The sequence below is a fragment of the Saccoglossus kowalevskii genome, chromosome 6 (assembly GCF_978046115.1).
Source record: "Saccoglossus kowalevskii chromosome 6, keSacKowa6.1, whole genome shotgun sequence".
NCBI lineage: Eukaryota > Metazoa > Hemichordata > Enteropneusta > Harrimaniidae > Saccoglossus > Saccoglossus kowalevskii.
Genome location: NC_140646.1, coordinates 7,952,737 through 7,974,186, shown reverse-complemented (window position 1 = coordinate 7,974,186; position 21,450 = coordinate 7,952,737). Strand labels below are relative to the sequence as shown.

The following is a 21,450-nucleotide window of genomic DNA, read 5'->3' as shown; positions in this document are numbered from 1 at the left end:
GATAAACCCATTGAAACACAACAACCACCTCAAATGAACAAAACCAATATAACATGCAGAGTATGGAGCAACCTTTATATTCAGTGAGACTGGTAGACATGCCAAGGGAACAATGGGTAGAAACCGATCCAAGGAAGATAATAAACTGACAAGGGATACACAAAATCACTAAAACACCATGATAATACCAAAATGGATTTCAATTTCCGTGATCTGGAATGTATTCATGAACACATCTTAAATCATGGGAATTGTTGAGTTTAGTTTTAAAACAGACATGACATCATAGATGACATCATAGTACAATCCTTGCTATAAATCACTGAAGTTAGAATGCAATGGCGATAATTTAGTTATTCTACTATTAACAGAAACTAAAAAACTCACTTCCTCTTGGCTTCGTTGACGGACTTCTTCCAAATCGACCTGTGTTCGGGTCAAAGAATCCTCTAATCTCCGGAGCATGTCAGTCTGCTTCTGAACCTACAAAAACAATAACTCATATAAAAACCTGAAATCTTGCAAATACAAATCAACTCTCCTTGTAATATAACATCAAAAAAAATATTGCCAAACTGATTAGACTGGTTAACAAATCAAATTACCTCACTTGTCTTCTCATGGTGCTTTGTTTTCAATTTACTTGTTTCTGTACTTAGTTTATGGATCATATCATCCCTCTGTTGAAGCTGGAATGAAAATCAAAGAAAGCTTAGAAAGAACTCCCATGTGCTGAGAGTATTGGAGACACATTAAATATAATTTGAAATTGCTTCGCTGAAAACTAATTATGCAAATCAGAAAATTAACATGAACAGATTTGATTGTAAAACTAATGAAGTCTGCGCAATGTAACAAAAACTCTATGTACCAAGTTTAATTGAAATGTGATTAGAACCAAAAAATTATGAATTATTATGCTAATTAGGGAAATAATATGAACAGAGTTTTACCCCAAACTAATTAGGGTTGTACATTGTCCTAGAGCATCTTTGTACTAAGTTTCATTAAAATGGAAATTAATACTTTAGATATCAGTGTGAAAGCTTAAAATTGGTTAATTATGCAAATTGGGTAATTAATATGTACAGATTTTAACCCACAATTATCCAGGTCTGTCTATTGTCCTACAACATCCATGTATAAACATCCATTGCTATGTAATGATTAGTACCTGAGATATCAGTGTGAAAGTTGGAAATTGGTTAATTATGCAAATTAGGTGATTAATATGCACAAATATTTACCAAAAACTAATTGGGTCTCTGCATAATTCTAGATTCATTGAAATGTGATGATTAGTACTTTAGATATCAGTAGAAAAAGCTGAAAATTAATTATGCAAATTAGGTAATTAATATGCACAATTATTTACCCTGAAACTAATCAGGTCTCTGCATAGTCCTAAAGGATCTAACCGAAAATTGACTAATCATTATGCAAATTAGTTAATTAGTATCCACGGATTATTACCAAAAATTAATCAAAACCTAGCATTAGTTCAGAGCATCTAACACTAACACACTAACCGCAAAGACTCCCATTTTGTGCTTCGCACATGGGAGTCAAAAAGTATATGTCGTCAATTACTGCTCAACACACATGTTGACAATTACTGCTCAACACACATGTTGTCAATTACTGTTCAACACACGTTGTCAATTACTGCTCAACACACATGTTGTCAATTACTGCTCAACACACATGTTGTCAATTACTGCTCAACACACATGTCGTCAATTACTGCTCAACACACATGTTGTCAATTACTGCTCAACACACATGTCGTCAATTACTGCTCAACACATGTCAATTACTGCTCAACACACGTCAATTACTGCTCAACACATGTTGTCAATTACTGCTCAACACACATGTTGTCAATTACTGCTCAACACACATGTCAATTACTACTCAACACACTTCATCAATTACTGCTCAACACACATGTTGTCAATTACTGCTCAACACACATGTAGTCAATTACTGCTCAACACACATGTCGTCAATTACTGCTCAACACACATGTTGTCAATTACTGCTCAACACACATGTTGTCAATTACTGCTCAACACACATGTTGTCAATTACTGCTCAACACACATGTCGTCAATTACTGCTCAACACACATGTCGTCAATTACTGCTCAACACACATGTCGTCAATTACTGCTCAACACAGATGTTAATCTCATTGCATCACATCATACCGGTACTTCCAGTTGTCCACATATACTAGTTTGTGCACAGTTTCAACAATTCATAGTACCAGTATGTTGAAAGAGAAATTTTGGCACACTGTCAACCTCGGCTTGATGACTAAGCGTTGCTCGAATGTTGGGGTGAATACTTATATAATTTCACAGTTTAGACAAATTTTTGAATCTCCAGCAAACAACACTAACTCCTGCTGGCACATTCAAATGTGCAAATTTATCAAACTGTTTTTTTGTTTTTGTTTTTTTTTGTTTTTTTATATTAAAGTGTGATGTAATAAATACAATGCACAGATTTTAATTAATCGTATATTAAAGTGTGATGTAATAAATACAATGCACAGATTTTAATTAATCAAACTGTTGAAGTACTCCAAATGTAGCAATCATGCAACCATGAGATACCTAAAACATTCAATATTGAACACAGATATTCTCCATATTGCCCCCTTCCATCAATTACCTTTGTTAGAACATCTTTGTGTTGCTGATGTAAGGCTTCAACGTCAGACTGAAGCTGACCTACCATCTCTTCTTTCAATCTCAACTGCAAAACAAATATAATTTGGAATGGTAAAAGACCTTGCCCATATATTTAAATGAAATAAAATATAAAAGTTCATGAACGTTTATTAAGCAATGTGTTATGACAGTAAGCACATGTAAGAACATTTATAATTGGAAATTTGTAGTTATTGTACCCTGTGCGTAAGATGTGCGTAAGATTTGCATAATATTCAACTCATGAATAACCATGATCTAACTAGAAACATCATTCAATCTAAATGTCAGAATTGTTTATATTATGTACAGTTATGTGTAAGTAAAGAAATAAATAATCCCTTGTACGGTAGTCATGGCAACACATTTTGTCTGAATTTCAAGATTGACTGACAAAGTGAGAATAAGGTACTGGTAGAAATGATTTGTGATGGCTGAATAAAAAGTAAGTACACTGTGACATACACTAAGTACTGTCTGTAAACGTTGACACAAGCAGACAAATGAGCGCAATCTTGCCACATACCGAATGCAATTGACTCTCTTCTTTACTCTGTGCAGAGCTCAGTTCACTTGTCAAATCAGAAATTGTATCCTCGCACCTTTCAAGCTGAAATGTTGAAAAGTACAATTGATTATCACCAGCAAGAGAGACACATGTATAATCACAGTAGACAGGTATTACATGTTGTATCCAGGGGCAACCACTGAGATATCAATGCCAAAATAATAGACAAACCTCTTCTCGAGCACAAGAATGTAACTGTTTAGAATCTTCCAGTTGCCTTTCCAGAGATTTCCTTGCCTCTTCTTTAGCTTCCAGTTCCATCTTATATGTCTTACATTGATGTTTTAACTGATCAACTGTCATTCCTTCCTGCGCTAGCTTCTCCTCAGTTTTAGCAAGTTGCTCTTGCAGGTTTATTACATCCATTTTGTATCTATGGATGTTGTCTTCACGCCTCGAAATCTGCCAAAGTGATACACAATTTTCATTTTGATATTTTTAAAATGTTAATTATAATCACCCACACATACTTTTAATTATATACTAAATTACATAGATAGTTGTATATCAAATTGTATGTAAATACAGATATTATAAAGCACATTAGGAATTACAGTATCTATAGTTACCTCAGATGATAATATATCTTGTTCACTTTGTGAGGTAACTTGTAATGATTGCATCCTGGTTTCCAGTCTAGTGTTGTCCTCCACAGATTCTCGATACTGTTGTTTGGTAGCTTTCAAGTCAAGTTCCAGTTGCTGTATGGTCAGCTCACGTCTTTGCAGCTAAAAAGTTTAAAGAAAAAAGTTACTGTTGTTGGTTTGTACATTTTTTAATTAATGGAAACCTGTCAGTGTGGATTCTGCAAACTGTCATTTATATACTGTGACAATAATACAATCTTAACTGTACATGAATCATTGGTTGTAAAATAGATGTGGTGGTGGTGACACTGAGCCAAGCAGCTGATGTATTGTGAACAGAAACATCATTTTTACAGCACTGTACTGTTGTAAGCCTTTTCAATTCTGAGTAACTTGAAAAAAAACGTTATTATGATTGATAGGTGATTTGCAAGTAAATCCATTTATCAAGTAAATCTTAATACAATAAAAATGTAATGCATTACCATTTGAATTTTGTTTAGCTGCGCATTAAATACAACTAACCTATGAAGCATGTAATATTCAATGTTCCAAGTTCACGCAGCCACATAGTTACCATGAGTGATAGTCATGCTATAAATTCAAAAGAAAGGGACCATACAACAAGAAACAACTCCAGACACTGGTGTGTATCTCAGAATAATCTTAATAGTAAATGCTTTATGTCTAATATAAATTTTGTAATATTCGATATAGTTCATCTTCGATGGTCGAACAGAGAATCTCGCTTGTGATTCAGTGACTTGATGCTGAAAATCAAATCCTAACCAAATCCACTTGGCTGCTCGGTGATGTTCAGGTATTGGCAAATATCTTGTAAATACCATAGTTGTTGTATTTTACAACAGTTCATAATTACTTGACAATACAATTTTGAAATGTAACAGTTATTATTAAATCTTCAAACAAAAGAGAGAGATAAACTTACATCATCATTAGTTCGCCTATTGTCCTCCTGTACATTCATCAGTTCTAGCTCTAGTTTCTGTATCGCCCTTTCTCTGCGAGATATCTCATCTTGCAATTCATGGTGTTGTTTTTGCATTCTTTGAATTGTTTCATCTCGAGCTGTAATCTGTACAAACAACATGTCATCCATGTAAATCATAAATTATAAAGTCAGAGATAAAGTTAATGTACATCTGGTATTTTGCTTATGAAACTTGTATGGTGCATTCAAATATCTACATGGATACAAATGTACAATAAAAATAATGTAACTCATATTGACTGCAATCGCACATACAACATTTGACCGTCTTCACCAACTAAGATTTATTAATTCAAACATCCCCTCACTATTATACATTGGCAGAATTCCTACTCTAAACTATATTCCCTATTGATGAAATCAAACACAATGATATGTTTTCCACACATAATCGTTTTTTGTTTTGCTTTTCCATGTGTACTATGATTTACGCTATCTTGTGATGACAAAGTATATAATTTTGCAATTGATTTGAGTTGACAATGAATGATGTTTCCAGCTTCTTTGCACCACAAATCCTATTATTCAATTTAACAGTTTTTTCTGACATGATCATGTATGAAATCTGCTTCAGTAAAAACATGCAAATAGCTGATGACAATTGACCAACATTCAGTGAATTCGCTTTAGCTATACTATTATAAAATAAGCAATAAGATATAATATTATATACCGGTAATTTCATAAAACTTTTTTTCATTTTAAAGTTACAATACAACAGTTAAATTTAACACAACCAGACATATTGTGACCCTTGACGCAAGATATAATGTTACTTTAACGACAATGCAATACAATAGCGTACATACACCATAACTTGCAGGTACATGTATACAAGGGTATATGGAGTCCACCTACACACTGTAAACATGCACAATAGATTAATTTGAAAATTTTATGACTCTGGAAAAATAGGAAATATGGTATCATCAAGATAATGGTTACAACAATTATATATATCTACATAGTCACATTCATCAACTCAAGAAAACTCAACACAAATGAACAGATTGAAAACAATTCAACATGTCAATCTTATAAAGTGCAAATTTTTTTCCCGCTTAAATTTAGGAAAATCTTTCAACATTTTCTGTAATTTTCACCGAATTCAATCTTAATTTTCAACCAAAGAAACAAAATGCGACATTGCTTCTACTGATAGTTTTTGATAAAAAATATTTCATGTGGAAAAGTGTAGACTATAAATAAAACTATTTTTTGGATGGTGTCTGAAAGGTTAATGCTAAATTGGTAATGTCCTCAATATAGTATTAGATGGCAACTATGAAGTCCTTATCTGTTTTCAGTGTAAATTTATTTTCTATTATGTTACTGAAGTTTCACTAATGTGCAGCAATGAATGTCTGGTCGTTAACTGCACAGTTCTGAGTTCTCAACTCAGTGAATAACAACTAACCAATGTAAAAAAAAAAAAAAAAAAAAATACATCAGTAATAATAACAAAATCCAACAAAAATGTTTAACTTACCTGGCAGTAGTGCTTATTTTTACTCATTTTTTCTCGTTATTTTGCCAGACAATTTTCAATCAAAAGTTGTAACAGTTACATTGGTACGTTGAACAAAATCGGACCACTTAGGTAGGTCAGGAAAATTATAACAATTCATGACCCCACAGGTCAAAAGAAATTAACACATACAAGTCCAATGTGCACGGAGTACTACATTTTATACAAAATACTCATTTCAGGACTAATCACAAAAGAAGTTTCTATCATTTTAATAGCATATCTTGAAATATATGTAAACTTGAGGGGTTGTTTTTACTTCAGGATGGGGGGTACCTATAAAGTCACTTGCAGTCATGCAGCAAAATGAAGTACCAGTACTGGTATCAGCTCATTTGCATATTAACAATGGTTTAAGTGGTGTGGTTTTCACTGCTCTTGTTACATTGTAAGAATGAAAACTGGTAAAGTAAACACAATCCCTTAAACTGAATTGAGTTAGAATTGAATGAATAGTGGTATTTGGGTACAAGGTGGTTGGTTGTAATTGTACCATGCAAAACATTTTCTTGTATACTTAGCACAAGAAGATTTTGAAATATAGAAGTAATGTGTTATAATCAGTTAGATGGTAGCATGGTCAGTTGAAATCTGGCCAGTGTTACAGAGATGGTTCAGTTGGTCTTATTTTTGTGATGTGCACAAGTCTGTATTGTGAGTGTGTAAGTGTAAGTGGTTTACATTACAAAGTGTAACCAATGATTTCTATACGTTCTGGTACATGAGTTGTTTTAATTTTCCCATATTCTGCAAATTATCACAAATTGTGACTTACCTGTTGGTGATTTTGCTGTAACTGTTCTCCTAACTGTGATATTTCTGATTGCAGCTTCTTGATTTTTTTTTCTTGTTCTGATGATTCAGATTTCAATACAGCAATATCCTGACTGGCATTCAATTTATCATGTTGTGAGCGGCTTTGAAGCTCTCCAAACTACAACACAAATATTGAAACTGAATTTGAACAGCAAGATGCAAAACCAGAACATAGCGAACCTATCTCAGCCTTACAAATAAAGCATAGCATACATTATCTCACAATTGCTATAGATGTGTAAAATCAGTAACACAACAAACATATACAGTACTTATTCAACTGAACAGACTTTGTCATCCAAATTATTCTGTACTTTTTTTTTATATTCTTCAATATTTCTAAAAATGAACCCTAATTTTGGAACCAACAGACAAAATTTGAGTCAATTTTCAGCCTTTTTGGGAAAGGGCAGTCTACAAACAAAACTATTTTGTGAATCTGTTATGAAAAAACAAAACTAGTACTGAAAAGGTTGAAAAAAGAGATAGTTTAATGTAATTGCTTTACCATAGTTTCTACACTGCACACACTCTATAGTGGATGGATATTTGTACATTACTCCATGTTGCTTTTAGATGATTATTTTAAATTTTTAAACTCCAAATCTAGAAAGCATTTTGAGTTAGTTCTCTACTGTTGTTGTTGAATTATAAAATGCCAGTCAGTGACTTGCTTCCACTTGACCAAAGCTGATTCAAGATCACTAAACCGTTGAATTTGATGGTTCTAACCTGATTCATCTGTTCTTGATATTTGAGTTTAAATGATGCCAGTTCTTCATTCACAGCTTGCATTTTGTTTTGGCTGTCTTCAAACTGTAAAGAAAAACAAAAGCAGAGAATCAGAGCCACATATTGCCACTAGTGGGCGCTATTTACAATACACATCACAATAACACAATAACCATACATACACACAGGTATACAGGTACATTTCCTGATGCAAAAACTACACAATGTGTTACATAAAACCCACTATATCATCCCAGGGACAAATCAAACAACAAAGTCATTAAATATATTTAAACAAGGCTTGTTGGCAAGAATAGCATATTTCTAGTATTCCGAGTCCAGTGCCAAATAGTTTATATTATACTGGCAACTATGACAGCTTGGCATGGTAAGTACTGATAACTATGACAGCTTGGCATGGTAAGTACTGATAACTATAACAGCTTGGCACATGGTAAGTACTGATAACTATGACAGCTTGGCACATGGTAAGTACTGACAGCTATGACAGCTTGGCATGGTAAGTACTGATAGCTATGACAGCTTGGCATGGTAAGTACTGACAACTATGACAGCTTGGCATGGTAAGTACTGACAGCTATGACAGCATGGCATGGTAAGTACTGGCAGCTATGACAGCTTGGCTTGGCATGGTAAGCACTGGCAGCTATGGCAGCTTGGCATGGTAAGCACTGGCAGCTATGACAGCTTGGCATGGTAAGTACTGGCAGCTATGACAGCTTGGCATGGTAAGTACTGGCAGCTATGACAGCTTGGCATGGTAAGTACTGATAGCTATGACAGCTTGGCATGGTAAGTACTGGCAACTATGACAGCTTGGCATGGTAAGTACTGACAGCTATGACAGCTTGGCATGGTAAGTACTGACAGCTATGACAGCTTGGCACATGGTAAGTACTGACAGCTATGACAGCTTGGCATGGTAAGTACTGACAGCTTGGCATGGTAAGTACTGACAGCTATGACAGCTTGGCATGGTAAGTACTGGCAACTGACAGCTTGGCATGGTAAGTACTGATAGCTATGACAGCTTGGCATGGTAAGTACTGATAGCTATGACAGCTTGGCATGGTAAGTACTGATAGCTATGACAGCTTGGCATGGTAAGTACTGATAGCTATGACAGCTTGGCATGGTAAGCACTGACAGCTATGACAGCTTGGCATGGTAAGTACTGACAGCTATGGCAGCTTGGCATGGTATGCACTGACAACTATGACAGCTTGGCATGGTATGCACTGACAACTATGACAGCTTGGCATGGTAAGTACTGGCAACTATGACAGCTTGGCATGGTAAGTACTGACAGCTATAACAGCTTGGCATGGTAAGCACTGACAACTATGGCAGCTTGGCTTGGTAAGCACTGACAACTATGACAGCTTGGCATGGTAAGCACTGACAACTATGACAGCTTGGCATGGTAAGCACTGGCAACTATGGCAGCTTGGCTTGGTAAGCACTGACAGCTATGACAGCTTTGCATGGTAAGTACTGGCAACTATGACAACTTGGCATGGTAAGCACTGACAGCTATGACAGCTTGGCATGGTAAGCACTGACAGCTATGACAGCTTGGCATGGTAAGCACTGACAGCTATGACAGCTTGGCATGGTAAGCACTGACAGCCATGGCAGCTTGGCATGGTAAGCACTGACAGCCATGGCAGCTTGGCATGGTAAGCACTGACAACTATGGCAGCTTGGCTTGGTAAGCACTGACAACTATGACAGCTTGGCATGGTAAGCACTGACAACTATGACAGCTAGGCTTGGTAAGCACTGACAACTAAGACAGCTTGGCATGGTAAGTACTGTCAACTATGACAGCTTGGCATGGTAAGCACTGACAACTAAGACAGCTTGGCATGGTAAGTACTGTCAACTATGGCAGCTTGGCATGGTAAGTACTGTCAACCATGGCAGCTTGGCATGGTAAGTACTGACAACCATGGCAGCTTGGCATGGTAAGTACTGACAACTATGACAACTTGGCATGGTAAGTACTGACAGCTATGACAGCTTGGCATGGTAAACACTGACAACTATGACAGCTTGGCATGGTAAGCACTGACAACTAAGACAGCTTGGCATGGTAAGTACTGTCAACTATGACAGCTTGGCATGGTAAGCACTGACAACTAAGACAGCTTGGCATGGTAAGTACTGTCAACTATGGCAGCTTGGCATGGTAAGTACTGACAACTATGACAACTTGGCATGGTAAGTACTGACAGCTATGACAGCTTGGCTTGGTAAACACTGACAACTATGACAGCTTGGCATGGTAAGTACTGACAGCTATGACAGCTTGGCATGGTAAGTACTGATAGCTATGACAGCTTGGCATGGTAAGTACTGTCAACTATGGCAGCTTGGCATGGTAAGTACTGACAACTATGACAACTTGGCATGGTAAGCACTGACAACTATGACAACTTGGCTTGGTAAGCACTGACAACTAAGACAGCTTGGCATGGTAAGTACTGTCAACTATGACAGCTTGGCATGGTAAGCACTGACAACTAAGACAGCTTGGCATGGTAAGTACTGTCAACTATGGCAGCTTGGCATGGTAAGTACTGTCAACTATGGCAGCTTGGCATGGTAAGTACTGACAATTATGACAACTTGGCATGGTAAGTACTGATAACTATGACAGCTTGATTCCCAGTATATTACTTTTCACCAAAAATGACAGAAGTCCTCATCTAAATAAGAGAATTGAAGATATCATCACAAAATGAACAAGTCTAAGAAAAGTATACCCAAGCGACATAAACACTGAGTATCAAAGCAATCAGACTTGCAGTTTTCAAGAAGAAGTTGAAAAGTAAAAATGTTTAGACAATCACTCATACTCATAGTTCTGCTCGACAAATTCGTTAGGGAAGCTAAAATTGTAGTATACTATTTAAAATCATTAGGATTACCTATTTTAATCAACCATCACCTACCTGGGCTGATATCCCCTTTGCATCACCTCTAAGTTGTTGTATAACTTCACCTCTATGTATTACTTGAGCCATGGATTCACGGTGTTTCTCCTCCAAGTCTGCCATCTCAGCCCGTAGTTTTACCACCATATCATGCCTTTCTGCCACCTGAACAATAGATCAATTGTCAGTGAACAAATACAATTTAGGACATTTCTTATTTATGAAATACATCCCATTTTATAAGAAATTACACTGCATTCAACATGGGAAGATGAGGTTATTTCAACATTCTGGCTGTACTATTTAACGACAGAGACAGTGGTAGTTCAACTCACCTCTTGTGCCAGTGCATCTCTTGTGTCTTTGGAAGCTGCCTGCAGCTTGTTAAGACTATCCGTCAGTTTCTCAACTTGAATCGATGAATCATTGTACTTTGTGCGAAGAGCCTGCAGTTCATTTTGCAACTGAGCATTACTGCGTTCCGATACTGACAACTGCTCTCGGTTACTGGTATATTGTTTGCGTAGGTTTTCCAGTTCTTGTTCGAGTTGCTTTGATGTAGACTCTAGTTTCTGTGCCTACGTAGAAATCATAATGTGTTATCATGATGACCTTAATACTTGCAATACTAAGGTCATTTGCAATTAATATAGACATGTAAAAGTAAACAAGTGACAAGAGCTACGTTCTCACATGTCTAAAAAACGCCGGTGTTGACACTGTTTTTTTGTTGTGTAAATATTAGCTAATCTACTGAATTGTCTGCTCGCGTTCTCACTTAGTAAAAAACACAGATGTTTTGTGCCCACAGCAAATCATATCACAGAAAGGTCAATAAACAAATGGAAGGTCAATCGACAAAATGGCGTCCCCTCTGGTAAATGCATTTGCTTTGTTTCTGTTTTTCCGTGTATTTTTTTACGCTCGAGAAGAAGGCAAAGCCGATCTGGTCCACCCCTTTTAGGACGGTGTCAAAAACGCCGGCGCCACAACGGCGTATTCTGTTAACACACACCTTTTAACAACGTTTTCAACAACGGCGTATTTCGTCCACCACTTACGACTCAAATTTTGTTTGTCAACAAAAATATATTATTGCATCAGATCACCGTCCCATTGGTTCAACAAACACATTAAGCATTTCACTTTTTTTTTTTTTTAAATGTACATAATTTCTAAGTCTAACATACATAAGATTTTGAGAAATTTAACTACTACAAAGTGTTCTATTTTATATGGGAACTCAGATGTACAAATTTTTAGTCAAATATTGTTCACAAAATGTAATGTACTTTAATCTCAAACCTGAAAAATATTTGTTAGTCAGTTTTCAGTAAATCAGTTACCGGTATCGTTGCAATTTGTCACGCATTGATATTATAACATATTTTGAGTGTTACAAATGTTGACAAGTAAAGTGACTTAGTTATACACAAAAGGAGGCAATAATGAAGGAGGGTTTATAAAAACAAGAATGCAATTATAGGAACTTACCTCTTCTTGACTTCCCTTTTGTTTGTCTGATATCATTTGCATTTTTCTGTCCTGTTTCTCCAGCTGTAGAGAGGAAGACGATTGATACATGACTGACTGATATATCACAAATAAAAACTCTCAATGCCAATGGTTATGTAATACTATGACATTCTTGTTTACTGGTATGCCTCAATTATAGATGACCTTTCACCTTGAAATGACTGAATATTATTTACTAGCAATATATTCATAATATTTACATATTTGGCTAGTTTGAGGTTAAGCGCATAATAATAAACAAACAAAGCAAAATATTTAATATATTAATTCAGCTATAATTTCCAGTGTTGTTATTGGGGTAGGGGGGTGCAATGTATTGTTTATTTGTATTGTATTATTCCAGTGTTGTTATTGGGGTGGGGGTGCAATGTATTGTTTATTTGTATTGTATTATTCCAGTGTTGTTATTGGGGTGGGGGTGCAATGTATTGTTTATTTGTATTGTATTATTCCAGTGTTGTTATTGGGGTGGGGGGTGCAATGTATTGTTTATTTGTATTGTATTATTCCAGTGTTGTTATTGGGGTGGGGGTGCAATGTATTGTTTATTTGTATTGTATTATTCCAGTGTTGTTATTGGGGTGGGGGTGCAATGTATTGTTTATTTGTATTGTATTATTCCAGTGTTGTTATTGGGGGGGGGGGGGGTGCAATGTATTGTATTATTCCCAGAGGAGTAACAGCTGTAACAAAGTATTTTTCATGTGCATAGCAAACCAGGTTCCTTTCGGAGAAAATGGTGCAGCCCAAAAATGTTTTGCTCTAACTTTTGTCTGATAACAACCTTTGTGGCAGGAAATATGACAAAACATTGGACAGAAGAACTGCATATACCCGTAATTAGAAAATTAGTGTTGATTAATGAAGAAGTTCATTGGCACCATTACCATGCTTCAATTTTCATTTTCATTGTATTATGGATAATATATATACTTCTCATATATTATTCATATGCAAATTAATCACCATATTTGGGAATAAAGTTGGGGAGAAAACTAATTAACTTACCTCATTAATACTAGCATCGTATTTCTCTTGAGTTACAAGTATTTCATTTCTCAGTTTCTGTATTGTATCGTCTCTCCTAGCGAGTTCAGAACGAAGCACTTCATGGTGGTCTTGAGTAGATATCTGGCTTTCTCTGATCCGTGCTTGAAGATTACCGATCTAAAAACCAAATAATTATATCAGTGTGTGCTGAACAGTACATGGTATATTATTTAACAAGAGGAAATGACATTTTTTTTTATTTATTTATTCATTCAATATTTTTATACAGGCTATAACTTACAACTTGGCTATAAATAACTCCAGTGAGGCCCTGTAACATACAACTCACATACAGCAGAAATTATACAAAATAGTACGGATATATACAATAAAATAAGAAGCAATCGATATAGTCAAATTTTTAGGTACATAGGCACTATATTTCTTTAAGTTGCATATATTTAGAATTTCACAATTACAAAAATCTCCACAGTTTACCACCCTGATATTTAGAACCCCTTTTATTTATAGACAAATTTTACGATTATATGTCATTGTCTTACCTCATCAACGGTTTTCCGTCTTTGTTCCTGGGACTGCTTGAGTTCAGATTCTAAAGTTTTGATTCTTCTTTCAAAATGAGTAACCTGGGAAACGTAATAAACAGTAAATCAAATCCTTTGTACTGGTATTATATTGATGGTAAGACTTAATTTCATCGCGCTGTGAGTGAGTATTGAGAACAACAAATATTTCAGACAAAACTTAATGAGGTTCTAGCCGAATTGAAGATTACATTTAATTTTTGCTAATATTATGGATTTACAGCATCAGGATACTGAAACTGATAAAAATACACGAATCTAAAATATGAAAAATCTTCATTTTTGCACTTTCTATACTGAGATTACTTCTTCATATCTCTTAATTTTGCTCAGTGATATGCGATGAAAAAGTCACAAATTATTATTGATATATATTGATCCTAATATTGTTGAAAAATTTCAAAAAATAGATATATAATTTAGTTTTTCATTAAATGCAATGGAAAGTTCTCTCCCATAATGCATTGCATATATGTACATAACATGCTTGGCGGTTTAAAATTTGAATTTTGCTCAAACTAATTCAAGAGTAAATAACTTTATGTCAATCATACAATCAACACACACACACCTACAACATTATAAAATACTTATATGCGAGAACAAATATATAAACTTTCAGAGAACATACATACATATCGTGCAGTGGATACATTAAATGACATGTGCAGAAAACTTACATCACATGACACCTGTCTGTGTTGATCCTTTGCGTTGGACAAATCAGCTTTTAGCTGTCTTATTTGGTCTTCTCTTTTAGCAATCTACACACCAATGGGAGCAACAATTCACATGCAGTGAGTTGGGGGGGGGTACAAAGTGAGTTTAGAGTGAAATAGAAACAAGGGACATGAAAATTGGGGAACATGCAATGAAGATGAAAATATATCATGCAATTAACAAAACATTAACACAAATGTTATCATGATTTTAAATATCATCCAATATTACCATTAAATCTCTAATATAAGCAATAACATGTATTACAATTTTGCATCAAATTTCAAAGTATTCAGTCTGGGTGTGGTTTGTAAATAATACATACAATGAATGCATATTGTAGATATCTGTACTATTTTTACTACAAACCAAACTTTTATATGTTACATATGAATAAATACAGTCAACAAATTGCAATACTGTACAATGTCTCCAAATTAGAAGATGACATATTTCACATAGCAGGATGACGATGGGATAGCAAAATATAGAAATAGAAGTTGACAGAAAGATCATTTTTGTGAATGCTGTTGTTTTGAGCTAATAATTAAATAAAACAATAGCTTATATTAGGACTTTAGAGGTATTTATTTACAGAATTTCATTGTACAAGTTACATGTACACATGTTAGCATTGTAACATATTCTATATATGAATGCGCTGAGCTAGTATGGTGGTTCGTGTCAACTTACCTCCAGTGAACCATCATTTTGTTTTTCTTTAAACAGCTGAATGGTTTGAAGAAGATTACCACTCTAACAAAAAATAAAATGAATTATGAATAAACAGTTGTATCACTAAAATACAGCTCAATAAAGTTGTAAGTGACGAGGAAATAAAACAAGCGGAATACATTACCTCTGTATCTTTCATAGCTATTGTATTGTGAAGATCTGTAATATTAGACTGTAGACTTTGAATTGTGCGGTCTTTATCAGCAAGCTATGAAAAAACACAATTAGTTTTTGGTGCAATCTGACAATATGTAATATATCTACCGGTACTGCATGTATGTATTGGGGTCTAAAAACTAACTCTGCGACGCGATTGTGCGACTCGCCGAATGTCGATTATTGCACTCTGCGACAGGATCACAGTGTCACTCTGCGAAGAGCACGATTCCTATTGGTTGGTGGGTCGAACAGCGCGAATCCCAATGGTCGATGTTCACTGCATGACTTATAAAAAAATAAGTTTTAAATGGGAAAAATGATACAGTAAAAAACAAAAGTGTGTAAACACTATGTACCGGCGACATGCTGTTCGGTGATCGGCAAGCACATAGAAGACAAATTGTGGGACCAAACAAATAACACATGGTTTACGGTGATTGCACACATCACACCGCTGGCTAGAAAAATTAAATAGTGTAACGTGCACATTGTTTTTGACTGCCTATTTACGGTGTAACGTTATCGCCATCTTGGAGTTGTAAGGCTTCGTCCTGACGACTATGCTCATTAGCATAGGCGGCAGCTTCAAAGCGAGTGGAACGCGAAGTACTTTTCGCGCGTTCTGCAACGAATGTTGTACGTCAGCTTTGACTTTGTTGAGTGCATCAGGGAAAATAATTTGCATGCAGTGAAAAAAAATCATTCACGATGTGCAACGTTTTGCCATGACCACTTGTTTGCAATCATCTGCCTTCGTTTAGACCATAAACAGACGCCAAACTTGTGGTCTACGATCGATTAGCTGGTATTTTAACCAGAAATGAAATACTTTGTAACAGTTGTGAAAAGTAAACAAAAACGGCGTTGGTTTGTGGTATGAATGGAATTATTTTTGTATCATAATTTTCGAAGTATTACTGCAAATTATGGTTTATTTTTTTTAAATGAACGCCATATTTCGGTGGTCAATATTGATCTTAATATAGCGGGAGGGGAATTTTTTTTTTTATCTTGATTTTTCAATAATTGAAAATTTGTACCTTGATTCATCATCCCAGCTTTTTGAAATTTCCAGCTCAAGCGCTAATACTACTACAGTTTCGTTAATATTTGCATAATGTTTCTAACATGTATATGTATATGTATACATTGTACTACCGGTAATACTCTGTTGTTGACAATTCTGATAGAACGGGTGACAAGCTTCCTGTCGCAAACAATGCATATTTATCTAACGTCCATTGTCAGCATTATTATCAGTCAAGACTTTGTCTGAGAAATCGTTTTATTTTCTAAGTCTATATTTTATTTTAATAACACCATCTTACTAACGCAATGACGATGTAAAAAAAAGCAAAGACGCCAATGACAAGATGAGGCAAAGAAAAATCTGCAACTAAGGGTCATATTTACTAATTTAAACTTGCCTACAGCCTGTCGTGATTCCGATATAAAATTACAGGACTTTCGCGTTCACCCCTCGTTTACGCAATTTATATTTATTTTTCAAGAAATTTATTTTTCATCTAGGTCATATTATGACCAACCTCGCGAGTGGTTCGAAAGGGACGACTAGGCTGAAATATTCGCATCAACATGAAAGACTTTCAACTACTTAACCGATGACGACACCGATACGTGAGACCGTTGAGGGTCGGTGATCAGACGAAGAAGTGAGTACAGGAAATCTGTTGCTCGTCGACATCGGCAAATAAACAAAACCATCGTTCCGTTTATGCAGAGAGCGTGACACTGCTGTTTTAGTTTTCTATCTTCAGCAGTAGTTTTAATCCATTCACATAGCTTTACGTTTCCTCTTAATATTCTTAATAAAACGATATTGATTGCCTAGAAACAGTTTTACCCGCTACACGCTTTATTTGGGAATTTAAAGCGATGAATATAGTCATAACAAATTATTCTTGCTAATGAAAAAAAATAACGTAACATCGTGTGAAACGTACTTCGTGCTCTACTCGCTTTAAAGCTGCCGCCTATGCTAATGAGCATTGTTGCGGACGAAGCCTTACAACTTCAAGATGGCGTTAATGTTACCAGCTCCCTGATGTTACACCGTAATAAGGCAGCCAACACCAACGTGCATGTGTTTTGTAACCCCTTTTATCCCCTCCGGAGGATGTTATATATGTCAATAAATCAATGTTAAATACTTGCTGATTACCGAACCCTGCGGCATGTCGGCGGTAAATACTTGTTTACCGTAGTTCGCGAGCAGTCGGCGAAATAACCATTTAAAACTAAACATTTCCATAAGGCATGCTGTGTACCCTTACATCGATCGACCATTGAGATTCACGCTTTTCGACCAACCAACCAATGGGAATCATGCTCTTCGCAGAGTGACACTGCGATCCTGTCGCAGAGTGCAATAATCGACATTCGGCAAGTCGCACAATCGCGTCGCAGAGTTAGTTTTTAGACCCCCATACATACCTCGGTACTGATAAAAACAATAGATGGTAATTCCAACACTGGTATTGGAGAGTGCATACTGGCCAAAAACACTATATTCCTATCAAATTTTGATTTGGAACAGTCTTTGTGTATAGTTTTCTCCGTAATAAACTCATATACAGTAAAGGATTTAATTTCCATAACTTCATAAGTTTATGATATTTTTGAAGATCATGAAAATCATTGCAATTTTCACTGCTACAAAATTTCATGTTTTTCATTAAAAACATTTGTCTCTCGTAAAAGTAAAGAAGAGTAATCTCACCTCATGTAAAGCATCTTTATGAGTTTGTTCTTCTTGTCTAAGATCAGTTTTTAATTTCATAATAATGATGTCTTTATCAGTAGCAGCCCCAATCTGTCTCTGTTCTCTGTCATGTATCTGAGACAATGTATTCTTCATCGATTCTATCATGACATCTTTTCGTTCCATCTACAAAAAAACAGAATTCAAACTGATCCATATATCAACACCATGCACGACATAATGATGAATAGTTGCTTGTAACACTGTACACTGTTCTCAGGATTTTATGGCATTCATTAAGAAGAAATTTTGCAAAAGTCAATGACACTATGTCATAGAACCCAAAACAAAATTTTCACTGCTAAAATTTTTTTTATTGCGAAATCAAAATGGTTTACAATAAGTCAAATGTATGTTCTATTTTACTAATAGACTATGATTACAATTTCATAGCATTAGCAGTGGTGACTAACACTGTGATAAAGATACAAGAAAAGTTTCACTACAGACCTGGCACTTTTAACATAGTAACATGAGAGTTTAAAGAAGCTATGAATTGGAAATCAACATGGAAGAAAAGTAAAGATACCGGTAGATAGAATATAGACTGGTGAAGCCTTTCTGAGTCTTGATTTGGATGAGTGATACAGTAGGTGAGTAGAGTAATCACTCTCCTTAGAAAGTAAGGTATGCAATACTGAATGCACCCCAGACTTGTATCAAATATCACTGGTAGATTGGTTTTCCTGTGGTTGAGACTGCCACTGCTTGGTACATGCTTTGTAGTGATACATGTACATGGACACCATTTTAAATCCAAATCTGCCACAATCTCACTCAATCTCACCTCTTCCATAGATGTTTTCTGTGTATCTCCCAGTGCTTTCAAGTCAACTTGCAGTTTACTGATCATATTATCACGGTGTGATAACTGCTGTTTCAACTCATGAATATGTTTCTGCTTTCTCTCATCAGCACTCGGAAAATCTGATGTGCATGATCCAAGAACATCATGTGAGGAGATCGTTCTGAAGTCATAGTCACCAAACTGAAAAGAAAGTCAGTATGTTGTCAGCATCTATTTTGAAATAAGTTCAACATGAATACTGTTGACATTGGACTGTAGTGATGATATTTTAAGCCCTGTTTCGTGTTCACACTAGTACTGACTGATATCCATCTGTAATGCTTATTTTTAAGCATATTCACATTAGCAAAAAGTGTTTCACTTGTTTTTTCTCAAAAGTCTGTGTAACTTACACCGACGTAAAGAGAAATAAAAATTTAGGTAAGCACGCTATCTTTTAGCTCTGTAATCTGTGTTTCAATCTATTGGCTTTATTAAGAATAAACATTTAAAGCAGATAAAATTACAAGAAGTAAAACAAATTTGTACCATAACAGTGACGCATTCAATAACTGCAAACTGTTAAACTCACCTCCCATTTCCCACTAGCCCTAGCCTGACCTATGACCCCAATTAGTGAATGGACATCATGATGTAAATCATTATTCTCAGCTCTCAGCCCTTCAGATTCTTCTTTTATTCTCTCAAATCGATGTTGAAGATCCTAAAACACATCCCATTATTGAAATTATGCACATACTATGGATCACATAATACAAGTTTTTAATCAACATTATATTCTGTGGCTTTCATATGCACAGAAACACACAAGTATGGAAACACACAACATTGTATCGCTTGTATACTTGGGAAAGTTTGTTATATGAGTAAAGACAACGGTTATCCAAATATCTCTGAAACAGGTGTGGAAATTATAGGCTATACTAGGGAGTGATGTTTTGAATGCATCCAATGCATTTATTCAATATAGCATGGTTTTTAATCATTATATATGGATGATTATTTATGTATTGAATAATTGTAAACAAATTTCATTACATGGAGAAGTAATGAATATTTATGTAGTAAATATATGTGAATAATATCAATGCTTGGTTTTAATGTAATGTCAATGCCATGTGCCACAAAGAGCGCCCTCAAACTTTGACCATCAGCATTCATGACAATATACTAGTACTAGACAAGAACAGTAGCGACTTACATCAACATGCTGTTCTAATTTATCTTTCTCTATTGCCATTGATTTCATGTTATGCTCTAAATTACGTGCTTTCGTCATGTAATCCTGTAAAAATAACAGAAATATGCAAATATTACTTGATTTTTTCTTTGGAACATGTTTTATTATTATTATCAGATAAACCTGAATAAAGTGCTGTTTGTGTCATACACCAATGTTTTCCACCAGACAAAATGTTGATAGCCTTGATAACTCTAGTGTAGAGAGCACTTTATGATAAATTTCCTCCATATGTAGGTACTGATTTCACTTGGGTATTTCACATCTTTTATAGTTTGGGTAGGAAATTTGATCTGTTATTTCTATTCTCTCCTCCCTCAGGGAAAACACTAAAAGAAGAATCCATTCGATTTCAGACCCCCCCCCCCACCCCCCACCCCCCCACCCCCCCACACACACAGAAGTAAAATTTGAATAAACAATGACAAAGGCTTTTCCGCCAGTAAATAGAGGGGAGATTTGCGGGATTTTGGTAGCTTTGATGTTCATACAGGCCAGTATAGCAATGTTTTTTAAGGCAACCATCTGCCTACCTGTCACTTTAGCCATCCCCCTGTCTACCTGTTATGTTAGCCAACCACCTGTCTACTTGTCATTTTAGCCATCCCTCTGTCTACCTGTCATTTTAGCCATCCCTCTGTCTACCTGTCATTTTAGCCATCCCCCTGTATACCTGTCATTTTAGCCAGCCCCTGTCTACCTGTCATTTTAGCCATCCCCCTGTATACCTGTCATTTTAGCCAGCCCCTGTCTACTTGTCATTTTAGCCATCCCCCTGTCTACCTGTCATTTTAGCCATCCCCTGTCTACTTGTCATTTTAGCCATCCCCCTGTCTACCTGTCATTTTAGCCAGCCCCTGTATACCTGTCATTTTAGCCATCCCCTGTATACCTGTCATGTTAGCCAGCCCCTGTATACTTGTCATTTTAGCCATCCCCCTGTCTACCTGTCATTT

At 35.7% G+C, this 21,450-nt stretch overlaps 1 protein-coding gene across 3 annotated transcripts in view; it reads right to left on the bottom strand.

Moving 5' to 3' along the window:
• LOC100377856 (uncharacterized) overlaps nt 1-21,450 on the bottom strand; it is a 92,157-nt gene that overhangs the window by 44,767 nt on the left and 25,940 nt on the right. For 2 of the 3 annotated variants that reach the window (XM_085500013.1, XM_085500011.1), the window contains exons 3-23: nt 20,456-20,539; nt 19,826-19,957; nt 19,234-19,434; nt 18,405-18,572; nt 15,630-15,713; nt 15,464-15,526; nt 14,731-14,814; nt 14,009-14,092; nt 13,464-13,622; nt 12,414-12,476; nt 11,255-11,497; nt 10,938-11,084; nt 7,960-8,043; nt 7,187-7,345; nt 4,821-4,967; nt 3,854-4,012; nt 3,456-3,686; nt 3,243-3,326; nt 2,679-2,762; nt 606-689; nt 388-483 (exon numbers count right to left, since the gene is read on the bottom strand). In XM_085500013.1, the coding sequence (XP_085356139.1) occupies nt 388-483; nt 606-689; nt 2,679-2,762; nt 3,243-3,326; nt 3,456-3,686; nt 3,854-4,012; nt 4,821-4,967; nt 7,187-7,345; nt 7,960-8,043; nt 10,938-11,084; nt 11,255-11,497; nt 12,414-12,476; nt 13,464-13,622; nt 14,009-14,092; nt 14,731-14,814; nt 15,464-15,526; nt 15,630-15,713; nt 18,405-18,572; nt 19,234-19,434; nt 19,826-19,957; nt 20,456-20,539 (2,640 nt within the window). The remainder of the gene's footprint in view (nt 1-387; nt 484-605; nt 690-2,678; nt 2,763-3,242; nt 3,327-3,455; nt 3,687-3,853; nt 4,013-4,820; nt 4,968-7,186; nt 7,346-7,959; nt 8,044-10,937; nt 11,085-11,254; nt 11,498-12,413; nt 12,477-13,463; nt 13,623-14,008; nt 14,093-14,730; nt 14,815-15,463; nt 15,527-15,629; nt 15,714-18,404; nt 18,573-19,233; nt 19,435-19,825; nt 19,958-20,455; nt 20,540-21,450) is intronic. The other variant, XM_085500012.1, reaches the window with a different exon arrangement.